Source organism: Chlorocebus sabaeus, chromosome 14 (genome assembly GCF_047675955.1).
Source record: "Chlorocebus sabaeus isolate Y175 chromosome 14, mChlSab1.0.hap1, whole genome shotgun sequence".
NCBI lineage: Eukaryota > Metazoa > Chordata > Mammalia > Primates > Cercopithecidae > Chlorocebus > Chlorocebus sabaeus.
This window is the reverse complement of record NC_132917.1, coordinates 46,381,070-46,393,640: the sequence shown is the minus strand read 5'-3', so window position 1 is coordinate 46,393,640 and position 12,571 is coordinate 46,381,070. Positions and strand designations below refer to the sequence as shown.

At 36.1% G+C, this 12,571-nt stretch overlaps 1 protein-coding gene across 4 annotated transcripts in view; it reads left to right on the top strand.

Moving 5' to 3' along the window:
* Window positions 1–12,571, top strand: part of PIGF (phosphatidylinositol glycan anchor biosynthesis class F) — a 36,060-nt gene that overhangs the window by 15,958 nt on the left and 7,531 nt on the right. For 2 of the 4 annotated variants that reach the window (XM_038006893.2, XM_038006892.2), the window contains exons 5-6: window positions 8,270–8,378; window positions 9,069–9,091. In XM_038006893.2, coding sequence (XP_037862821.1) covers window positions 8,270–8,378; window positions 9,069–9,091 — 132 coding nt within the window. The remainder of the gene's footprint in view (window positions 1–8,269; window positions 8,379–9,068; window positions 9,092–12,571) is intronic. The other 2 variants (XM_073022948.1, XM_038006890.2) reach the window with 1 other exon arrangement.

Here is a 12,571-nt window from a genome sequence, read left to right as displayed (position 1 = left end):
TGATGCTAGAAATTAGTTAATAGAAAGGAATTTACCTATTTTATTCTTTTTATCTTATTTATTACAAAATAATGTATATATATGTTTGTAGTAAAAATTCAAATAGAAAAACATAGAAAGTTAAAGATCCTAGTGATGCTATCAAAGAAGTAATGAACAACTGCTAGCAGATTTTATATGTTCTTCGAATTTTGTATTTTTTATATATATACAAAATTTTAAAACAAAATAGTTAAACTAGTCATGGCTTTATAACTTTTTTCCCACTAATGTATTATGAACATCCTTATCTGTGTGTGTATGTAATCTACCTCTTCTTGCATGGCATTCTTAGCTAGTATATCTCTGTAAGTAACATAAAACCAGCTTATACTGGATTGAATAATAAGAAAACTGATTATGTCACATAACGGAGGTTGGATGGTTCTAGATACAGATAGTTATGGTATGGCTGTGCTTCTTACTGATTCTCCTTGTTATTATCCTCAGGCTGGTAGTGGGATGGCAGCAGCTTCTCTTCCTTGAGTTTTCCTAATCATTGGGAGACAGAATGGGATTATCAGTATTTAATTAATTAGTCTAATCATCAGGGTTGAGATGAATGTTCAGCAATTAATCATCATTACAAGTATTCCATGTACCATGATTTATTTAACTAATTTCCTATTAAGGTTTATTATCAAATTTTCATGATTATAAATAATGTTGTTAGGTATATCTTTGTACCATATAACTTTTTATTCTTGTGCAAAGGTTTTTGTAGACTAGATTACTGGAGTAACTTTCCTAGATCAAAGGAAGTTGACAGACACTGTCAAACTAAAGTTCTAATTTGAAGAATATGTGTATACCCGCATACATATTCCTACCAATAGAGTGTAGGTTTCCCTGACTCCCCATCAGGGCTCTTTACCTCTTACCAATCTACCAGGGCTGCTACCTACAGGGGTCTGCCAAAGGGGGCAGACTGTGCACTATAGTAGCTTCATCTGATTTCTAAGAGGAGGCATAAGCCTTGGCCATGAATTTTTAAGTCTGATTTATAGAACCACCATTTACTAAATTTCAGTGGAATATTACTAACTGAATCACAGAGAGAACTTTTATCTTACCCAGCCTCCCTGCCTCCATTCTCTTTCCTGACTCATGTTACAGAAAACTCAGTAGAAAATAACATCCAATCCTCAAAAGGCAGCTTCAACACAGGGAGAATTGGGGCTAGTTAAGATAGGAAGTGTGCCCATGTGAAGTGTAAGCAAGAGAAAAGAAACAGCATGACAACCCTAAAAATGCACTATAGAAGAAGGAAAAAGGGCATGCAGAAGATGAAGAATCTGGCCTGAAAGAAAATGCTACCCTAGAAGCAAAAACAAACAAAAAAGCCTCCACGCAGTTTATCGTGAAAAATAGTACTAAGGATATGAATTGAATAAATTAAGAGCAAAGAGGAGATCATGAAACAAAATGACGTGGAGAAGAAGACTGCAGAATTAGTGAAATAAATTGAGAATGCAAAGGTCACTATTACAGGTCATAAGTTAGAAATATCAAGAAACCGACAAATTAGAAAGTCAGGTTTTAGCATGGAAGAAAGGTTTGAGTTAATCAAAATGAATGAGGGGTTGGGGGGGTTGGGAAGAATAAAGCATTTAGAGAAGATGTGATAAATATAGAGGAGAAACAAAAGAGATGCAAACGTAAGACTAGTTAGTGTCTCTAAATTACCCAATAAAAAATGATTCAAAGATATGATAGAAGACAGTTTCCACAAATGAGGGGATTCTCCAATTTGTACATTAAAAGGACTCACTATATCAAGAAAATAACTGAATTAGAGTTGCAGAACAATATAAATAAAAACTAATACAAGCAATGGAAGTTAAACAGTACAGGGAGGAGCAGTGAAGAAAATATAATTGTACCCGTCATATCCCCAGCTATTCTGGCTGTCCCCAGATACTGAGCCTGTTTGGTACAACCTCTTCAAGGAATAAGTTTTAAATGAAATCCTACATCTCAAACCATGAGTCCCCACGTTACAGCTAGCCCCTTTTCCCTGGTTGGCCCAAAGTACTGGGAGCCAGGCTTATACCATCTAGGCAGAATATTGAAATATTTCTTTCGAGGGAAAATGGTACAAAAGAAAAACTTACAGATATTGACATTTTGGGATTCTCTAAGGGAAAGTCAGGGTTCCTACCCAGTCCCTAGTTCTGTGCATCCCCCTGCTTGAATTATCTGACTTATGCATTGTAAACATCCAGTCAACTATTTAATGTTTCACTTTGTTGTTGCTGTTGTTAGTGTTATTGAAATATAACTGCATACCACAGAATTCACTCATAAAGTGTATAATTCAGTGGTTTTTAGTATAGGCACAGTTGTACAGCCATTGCCACAATCTAATTTTGGGACATTTCACCACATTAAAAAGAAACTATGACTATTAGCAGTCTTCCCCTATTGCCACTCCTCTCTCCATGGCCCAGGCAACCACTACAGGAGTGTCCAGTCTTTTGGCTTCTCTGGGCCACATTGGAAGGATAAGAATTGTCTTGAGCCACACATGCAATACATTAACACTCACGGTATAACTGATGAGCTAAAAAATAAATAAATAAATAAATAAATAATTTTTAAAAAATCTCATAATGTTTTAAGAAGGTTTATGAATTCGTGTTGGGCCACATTCAAAGCCATCCTGGGCTGCCATGTGGCCCATGGGCCATGGGTTAGACAAGCTTACACTAATATATTTCCTATCTCTGTAGATTTGCCTCGTCTAGACATTTCATACATCATGTTTTAAGTAGAATGAGAAGTAAAGAATCATCAGATATTTGAGGAATCCTCACATAAAATCCAGAAATGAAAAAAACAAAAAAGAAACTCAGGGGAAATAGAGGCAATATACAAAGACAGAAGATAACTTAAAAATTTACTTTTTTAAAACTTTACCATAAAAGGTGAACAGGAGGCAGTCAAAATGAATATTCAGAGAACAAGAAAACTTTTGGGAAATAAGCACACTATTAAACTCAGCAGAAGTAGAGACAAAAGTTGAAAAGATTCCCAAGTCAAACAAAAAGGCAAAGATTGCAAAATGAGTTAAAAGATAAGAAAAGCAGAAATTAGTTCAAAATAATAATATTCCTAGCAGAAGAGTAAGGAAAAAATTCTTAAGTGATCTGATAAACAAGGTCTTTAAATAGAAGACAATTTTAAGAACCAGAAGACCTGAGCTTTTAGATTAAGAAGGCCCATATATTTTCAGCACAGTGGATGAAAAAACACTTTAAAACACATTTTCGGGAAATTTTTGATAACCAGGAATAAAGAGATTGATTATTATAAAAGTTTCTAGAGAATGAGAGAAACGTGATACCTACAGAGGACGGGAAACCAGAATGGCACTGAACTTTTCAAGTGGGAATCAGAAAACTGGAGCAATGCCTTCCAAATTCTGAGGCAGGGCCAGGCGCTGTGGCTCACGCCTATAATTCCAGCACTTTGGGAGGCCGAGGTGGGCGGATCACTTGAGGTCAGGAGTTCGAGACCAGCCTGGCCAACAAGGTGAAACCCTGTCTCTACTAAAAATACAAAAATTAGCTGGGCATGGTGGTGGGCGCCTGTAATCCCAGCTACTCCGCAGGCTGAGGCAGGAGAATCACTTGAGCCCAGGAGGCGGACGTTGCAGTAAGCCAAGATTGTACCACTGCACTCCAGCCTGGACAACAGAGTGAGACTCCATCTCAAAAAACAAACCAAAAATTAACAACCCTCCCCCTACAAATCCCGAGGCAGAATGATTCCCAAAAATTACAGTAAATTCATTTTCAGCCTTCAAACATCTCTAAGAATCTATTTTCCGTGTACCCTTTCTCAGGAATCTATGGAAGGAGGTGCTGAAAAAGAAAATTCCTTTCTCAGGAATCTATTGAAGGAGGTGCTTAAAAAGAAAAGAAAAGAAAAGAAAAAGGAACATAGATGGAGGAAGTCTTGGAATTTAGGAAAGAGCAGATCCAAAAGAACTAAAAGAGGCAAAGGGAATTCGCAAACACAGCAGTTGTGCAGCAGTCCTAGGTGGCTCCAAAAAGATGGAAGGAGCAGGGAGAAGAGATCAAGCATTTGGAGGTGCTACTTAGCTTCTTTGGAATATTTGAAGATTATTTAATGACAGGTACATAAGCAAACTGAGGGGTGAAAAAGAGGCAGTTCTTAACATCCATGGACAATTAAAGATTATATTTACTGTGAGAAAAGAAATGTATGATTGTGGTTTACTGTGTGGTTCACTGTGATTAGCAGTTTTATAATCATCATAGTGTAGAACATTCCTATTGATTCGGTTGAAAGGAGGAGATGTTACCATTGTAGAAGGGACATGAGTCAGGGAGAAATGTGTATGTGGAGGTAGGCAGCTTGTAGGTAAAAGGTGCTGAATCCTCTTCTCCCATAGAAGAAGGCAGAAAGTAAGTTAATCTTGAAAAATCTATACTTAATGTGTGTGGGTTTTTTTTTTTTCTTTTTTTCTTTTTTTTTTTTTTTCATTTGAGGTAAATAGAAGAAATAGCAAAAAGGCTGAAAAAATCTGCCTCAAGGCTGGGCGCGGTGGCTCACGCCTGTAATCCCAGCACTTTGGGAGGCTGAGGCAGGCGGATCACCTGAGTCAGGAGTTCGAGACCAGCCTCAACATGGAGAAACCCTGTCTCTACTAAAAATACAAAATTAGCCGGGCGTGGTGGTGCATGCCTATAATCCCAGCTACTCGGGACGCTGAGGCAGGAGAATTGCTTGAACCTGGGAGGCGGAGGTTGCAGTGGGCTGAGATTGTGCCTTTGCACTCCAGCCTGGGAAACACGAGTGAAACTCCGTCTCAAAAAAAAAAAAAAAAAAAGATCTGCCTTGGAGCAAACATCAGGAGTGGGGAGGGATGGAAGAGGAGACTACTATTTTAATAATAGTTTAATTGTACTCCTTTACTTTAAAGATGTCACATATATTATTTTGATAAATATATAATTTTTACTTTAAAAAGACAGGGCACAGAGTTTTTCTATTTTTAACAATAGGTCTTGGTTCCCTTTTTTCTACATTTATTATATGTAGGATCATAAACACTTGGCTACAGCAAAATAGAGGGCAACCTCTCGGATGATCATACTTTTTATTTTAATAAACGTAAGATGGCCACAAGTGTGCTGGAACCATGAAAAATGTGAAGGCATGGATCTCACCTCTTAGCCCAAGGAACTTAGAGCTTAGAGGTTAGAAAGATACATACACAAATCTTTTCTTTTTTTTTTTTTTTTGAGACAGGGTCTCACTCTGTCGCCAGGCTGGAGTATAATGGCGCGGTCTTGGCTCACGGCAACCTTCGCCTCCCAGGTTCAAGCGATTCTCCGGTCTCAGCCTCCTGAGTAGCTGGGATTACAGGCGCCTGCCACCGTGCCCAGCTAATTTTTTGCATTTTTAGTAGAGATGGGGTTTCACCATGTTGGCCAGGCTGGTCTCGAACTCCTGACCTTGTGGTCCGCCTGCGTCGGCCTCCCAAAGTGCTGGGATTACAGGCGTGAACCACTGCGCCCAGCCACATAAATCTTACTGAATTATCTCTGATCATATAGTTGTCTTGATTAAAAACCTTCATGGTTCCCTAGTTTGACATTTAAGAATTTTCTAAAATCCTAACCCTAAATCTATCACCATGATACCATTTCACACCAATTACGATGACTGTAATAAAAAAAAGATAATGACAAGTGTCATGATGGAGGGTGTGCAAAAATTGGAATCCTCAAACACTGCTGGTAGGAATATAAAATGGTTCAGCCACTTTGGAAGAGTCTGGTAGTTCCTCAAGTGATTAAACATAGAGTTTCCATATGACCCAACAATTCCACTCCTAAGTGTAATCCCAAGAGAGATGAAAACATACGCTCACACAGAAACTTGTGCATAAATGTTCATAGCAACATTATTCATAATAACCAAAAAGCAGAAGCAACCCAAATATCCATCAGCTGTTGAATAGATAAAATGTGGAATATCAATAGAAAGGAATATGATTGAGCCATAAAAAGGACTGAAATATTGATACATGCTACAACATGGATGAAACCCGGTCTCTACTAAAACTACAAAAATCAGCCAGGCGTGGTGGTGCACACCTGTAATCCCAGCTACTCAGGAGTCTGAGGCAGGAGAATGGCCTGAACCCGGGAGGTGGAGGTTGCGGTGAGCCGAGATCACTCCATTGCACTCCAGCCAGGGCAACAAGAGCGAAACTCCGTCTCAAAACAACAACAACAACAACAAAAAACAAACAAAAAATCCTAACTCTGCCCTACTTTTCCAGCCTTATTTCTCGTACTTCTCTTGGCCTCTAGCAATCTGATTTATGTTCTTTTGTCTGCAGTGCAGCTCCTTCTCCAGTCTTCCAGTTTAAGACCTAACGCTACCTATTCTTTCCAATCCAGCTTAACTTCCTCCTGTTCCATAAAATAGAAAAAGTGAATTCTTCCCAACAGAAAGTAATCTCTGCTCTTAACCTCTACCACACCTTGTGTCTCCACTTTATGTATTACAGTATAGAGGAGGTGTGTGTTAAGTTGGAGCTTAGTCAACATTGTCAGCCACATGTAGTCAAAAATTGCCTTTGAAAATCCTTTAAATTGCTTGAACAGTACAGTTCTCTTTACATGGAACTTGGCCAGTTTTTCCTTCCAACATTGGAACAGATCTCTGTTCTGTTGAATGCTAGTTGAAAAAGCTGACTTACAGGTGTTATATGAAATAAAAAAGAACAATAAAGCCCTAAAAATAGTACAAATCTGGATATATGTGATTGGCTCCAGCCTGTTCTTAGCCCTGCTTCAATGGAAACAAGCTAGGGTTCTTATCTTGTGTAGTTGGGGAGTATGAGATGGATGGATGGTAGAGGGATTGGTTTGTGAACTGACTTGTCATCATTTGTGACTTTTAAAATTCAGTGTACATTTTGCGTGTAATAATTGGCCTGTTTCTAATTAAATAAATCATCTAACAAAACAAATGTTTTCCCCCATACTATCTAGAAGAGGCTACTTTTCATTAACTTCACAGTAGCTTCACCTTGCAATTTAAACAATTGAATATTTGGACCCTACTTATTGCATTGCAGTGGGCTTTTACCTGACTGTAACCAGACTCCTGTTCTACAATGAAGTGTTCACACTATGAGGGCCAGCCTGAAACTAACACCTACTAAGAGAATGGCAGAATTAAGTCTTTCCACCTTTACACTCTCCGATGTGCACTTAGTATATAGGAATGGTAGGCAAAATCACCAGATCTTTTGAAATATTTTGTTCTTGTTCTCTGCCTGTTTCTTGCCAAGTAAATTGAATTGGTTTGTATAAATGAAATGTGATGTAAGAAAGACTAGCTGAGGCCGGGTGCAGTGGCTCATGCCTGTAATCCCAACACTTTGGGAGGCTGAGGTGGGCGGATCACAAAGTTAGGAGTTCGAGACCAGCCTGACCAACATAATGAATCCCCATCTCTACCAAAAATACAAAAATTAGCCGGGCGTGGTGGTGCACACCTGTAATCCCAGCTACTCAGGAGTCTGAGGCAGGAGAATTGCTTGAACCCGGGAGGCGGAGGTTGCAGTGAGCTGAGATCACTCCATTACACTCCAGCCTGGGCAACAGAGATTCCATCTCAAAAAAAAAAAAAAAAGAAAGACTGGTTGAATAAATGATGCACCATCCATACAATGGAATACTATTACAACTGTTACCAAGGAAAAACAAGCAAAATTCGGTTTGTAACATGATGCATCTGAGTTTTGTTTTGAAGAAATATACATATGTACATGTGTATTTATGCAAATATACATATATCCTTCAAAACAAAATTATGTGTGTATTTGTGCATGTATAAAATATTTCTGGAAGAATATGTAATAATTTGGTAATAGCAGTTGCCTGTAGGGAAAGGAACCAGGAGTTGATAGGGGTGGAGGACTTAGCTGTTTCTACAAATGCTCTTTAGCATGGTTTGACTCCTACTACAGATCTGTATATTACCTTTACGATGGAAAACATTTATATCTTCTTACCAATTAACTATTAATAGTTCATGGTAAATATTTATATGTCAGTTTGAGATTTTCATTTTAAATTACAGAAAATATATGTATACTGATAATGTGTGCTAGTGCTTGTTGGATTCTGCAGCAGCTAATGTATGTACCATCAATGATATACCAATTTGTGCTTCACAGAGTTTCATCCATATGGGAGAATAGTCTCCAGATGACTACAATTTCTAGTTTTGTAGGAGCATGGCTTGGAGCACTTCCTATTCCGCTGGATTGGGAAAGACCATGGCAGGTTGGTTTCAGTTACTTAAAGCAACAAAATAAATGTTTGTACAATGATAGTAAAACTGATGAAGCAAACTAGTATGTATATGTAAATTGTTCTGTTGTTCAATTAAGTAGGGATACCAATTCTATCAGTCATCGTAATCTGGGCAACTTCTTAATAGGGAAATGTCCCAGTGCCAAAGGCGTCTAGGTAGCCCTGGTTTTATCTTCTAGCACTATTTTTTGCACATGTATAGATGAATAAACAAGCTTATTTTGTGATTGTATATAGACAGTTTATTGTTTTTAAAAATAAACAGGTTCTCACTCTCTTGCCCAGGCTGGCCTCCAGTGCTTGGGCCTAAACGAGCCTCCTGCCTCAGCCTCCCAAGTGGCTGGGACTACAGGTGTGTGCCACTGAGCCCAGCCAGTATAGGAATTTTTAAAAATTAGGTTAATAGTTGCAGAAATGTCCTATTTTCAACTTTGGTATTTATTGCCCTTGTGGTCTTATATTCACATTTTCGATGGCCAAATTGAATGTTCATCTTGAAATTTTTAGAAGCAGATAACAAGGTAATTTTTGCAGCAGCGGCCTATGTTATCAAGACAGCTCACAAACATCAAATTTTTCATCTTGTATCACAATAAGATAAAGCTGATATGCTAGGTAAAGCACTGTAAGGTAAGCGCTCTTTTTATACCCATTTTACAGATGAGGAAACTGACACCTAGAGGGTATGTAACATTCCCAAGGTCACTGAACTTACAGTGATGACTGTATCCTTATCTTAATATTAATGAACTTGTAGTATGCCATTATATAGTTACTTTATAACTTATTTAACAAATACACTATTGATCATTTAGATTATTGCCAGTATTTTATGATAATAAACACTGCTGTGATAAAATCTTTGAATCTATAGCTTCATGAATTTTTCTAATTATTTCCATAGAGTAATTACTCCCAAAAAGAATTATGGTGTTAAAAAATAAATGTGCTTTCTTTTTCCAACATGAAGAGAATTTTTTTCTGATCACAAAGATAATGTATATTTATTTAGAAAATTTAAGCAATATTAGTAATTCTAAGGAAGAAAGTAAAAATTACTTTCCTCCCCAACCACCCAGAGGAAACCTCCATTTGCTTTTGGTGATAATTTTTGCAGCTGTCTCTGTCCATGCCTGTAACTATAATATTCATGTTATTTTTAATCTGCTTTTTCCCCTCAGCAGTATATTATGGAGCTCATTCTATGTCAATGAAAACTTACATATATGTAATATTCGATTATTTGTGTAAAATACTGTACCAGTTTTTAATTAAAGAACATTTAGGTTATTTCCTATTTCATTATTATTAATATTTTATCAAATATGGTTATCATATTAAACATACATCTTTGAATATTTGTCCAATTTTCTCTGTAGTGTAAAGTCCTAGGTAATGAATTGATGAAGTAAATCTTTGATACATACCTCATTTGCCAAATGTGGGATCCAGATTGTGTGCCTTGCACATAACTGCCTACCTTAACTCCATTCTTTGTGCTTTCAGTTAGATGTGTGTCTCCCTGAAAGTCAAATTGTTCTTTCATGTTTAGTAAGTCTGGTAGGTTTGCCCTTGCCTGTTTTAACTCTTCATCACTGTATTAGAGAAATCCTTGGAGGTTTGGGGTGTGTATCATCACAGATACTTATCCCAAGTTTTTGGTGCTAGTAAAGGTTTCTTAAGTTGTTGACATCTTGTAGAAGTCATCCATACTTAATATCATTCAACAGAGTGTCAGTGATTTCTAAATTGGAGGACAATCAAAATCATTGAAACGTATACACAGAAAATTGTTTGAAAGTGGGTAGATTCCTTTCAAGTAATGCAATTAAATCTAAATAGAAAATATTGATAAAGCACTATGGGACATCAGCTTTAATGAGTTGGTAAGATAATATGTAATAAATGTATCATTTTGTATATAGATGCAATACTTTAGAGTGTAAAGGTTTGATATATTACCGGTAATTTAAGTCTTTTCTGTTTACAAGACAGTGCAGAAGTAGAAACTGAACTAAGGGGAATATGTATGCTTTATAAAATATGTGTTTAGGTTTGCTTAGAAAATATATATCTTAGTTATTTACAGTTCAATCACCCATTTTGGGATTGTTCAGACTTTTAGCTGATGACTCATTTTTCTGCCTCAGTGCTTGTTAACAATAAGGATGAACTAGATCCAAATTGATGGTATTACTTTTTAAATTAATATAAAGTTTCCATTTGAATTACTGACTTTTTAAAAAGATTTTCTAGCTAGCTGGAAATCTAATTTAATTTTAAAACTAATTTAAATACATAACAAGTGTTGGTTTCCATTAAGAGCGTTTCATTCAGCTGGAATATTACTGGCTGTGTAATTATCTTTACTACTGGATGGTTTTTAGAATATTCCAAGTTAATGACCCACATATTCACTGTAAACCTTTTAAATTATGAAATGTATTGTTAAGGGAATGATAGAATTGATGTATAATTAAAAATCTTTTATTCACATAGCACTCATCTGCCCCTTGCCCTTTTTGCAGTTATTTACTAATAAACTAAAGAAATGAGGTTTCTTTTTTTTTTCACTTTTTATTTCCAGCAAACAAGGTTGCTTGTTTTTTGTTATTGTTATTTTTTAATAATTCTAACCTCACAGAACAGAAACTCCCAGAGAAGCAATAAATCAGATAAGGGAATATGGCATTTCCTAAAAGTGGAGATGTTGTTAGAGCAAAATTTCATGAGAAGACAATACAGTAATACACTTTATTATCTAAAATAGAACATGTATTAAGAAGAGATTCTTGTTCTGTGTTCCTTGTAGCCCAATACAGATTTGATCTGTTTGTGGTAAAGCAAGCTTTTCTGGATTGTGTTCTGGTTTTATTTATATTCCAGTCAGCGAAACAGGAATGTCTGGTTAAGCAATTATACCTTTAAAAACGCACACATGCACACACACACAAAACCCCACAAAATCTACTACATGTTTTACTTCAGTTTTCTTTACTTTGAACTCAAATCATTGTATAACATTCGTGAGGCCAACCATAAGATTACAGTGATGTGGATTCTGTAATGAGCTGTTTCAAGCATATTTTTATGTTTAAAATAATTTCTTAATTAAATGATGGGAAAGGCCCACTGACAATATGTGATCTCAATGAAAAAGTTTTTTAACTTAATATAAATCTTACATGATTTTAAATAATGGCAAGTGATGAAAGATTAGGCATCTTTATAGTTGGAGGAAGCCTTTCTTCTGTAGAAGGCACCAAGGGGATATGGTTAAAGAGAATATGGTAGGGTAGCTACCCATTATACTGTTGGTCATCTTTGTTGTTGTTTTAATATTTGACAGTACCTTCTTGCCTCTCCCTTAATTATTTGCCTTAAAATCTCAGCAAGAAAACAAATATTTGAATTTCCCATAATCCAGATAGCCTTTTTCAACTTCTGGAGAAAGCTTATAGTTGCTGACAAAATAAATATTTGGACTACAGAAAACCTTTGTATTTTATAATTTGATTCTTTATCTGCTGTAACTAAATAGGTAATCAGTAAGTATTCGTTGTTATTACTGTATGCAAGGCATATGTTCTGTGTGAGTAAGTACAACAGACACTTAAATACACCCAGGACTGGAATTTAATTATTTAATAATTTAGATTTGGACTGCGATTTAGATTTAATACACTGTAAATATTTCATAGAATATATAGCTATGAGGTTTTTATCTGGAAAACGTCTTATCAAAACATAGCTAGTATTTCATGTTTTAAAAAAATTAGTGGAAGGTTAACAAATATTGTTAGTTATTCTGAGCACAGGAAATTGACCATGAGGTTTTTAAACTCACATGTTTTATTAATGGGTAGACAGGTAACATGATGATTAGGAGTTCTGACATCAGATTACTGGGTTGAAATCCTGGCTCTGTCACTTGCTAGTGAGGATGAAATAATAAAATCCCTCTAAAATATCTAGCTCAGCACCTGACATGTGGTTATTACTTAATTAATGTTACAGGCATTTGTGAGCCTGTAACATTAGAAAAGAAATAGTTTAGTGACTATAAAGAAATAGTTTAATGACTATATTTTTAGCCTTCAATAGTGCAAATTCCATTATTTATTTGAGTTCTCATATATTAGAGAATATGCTAATTGTCTCAG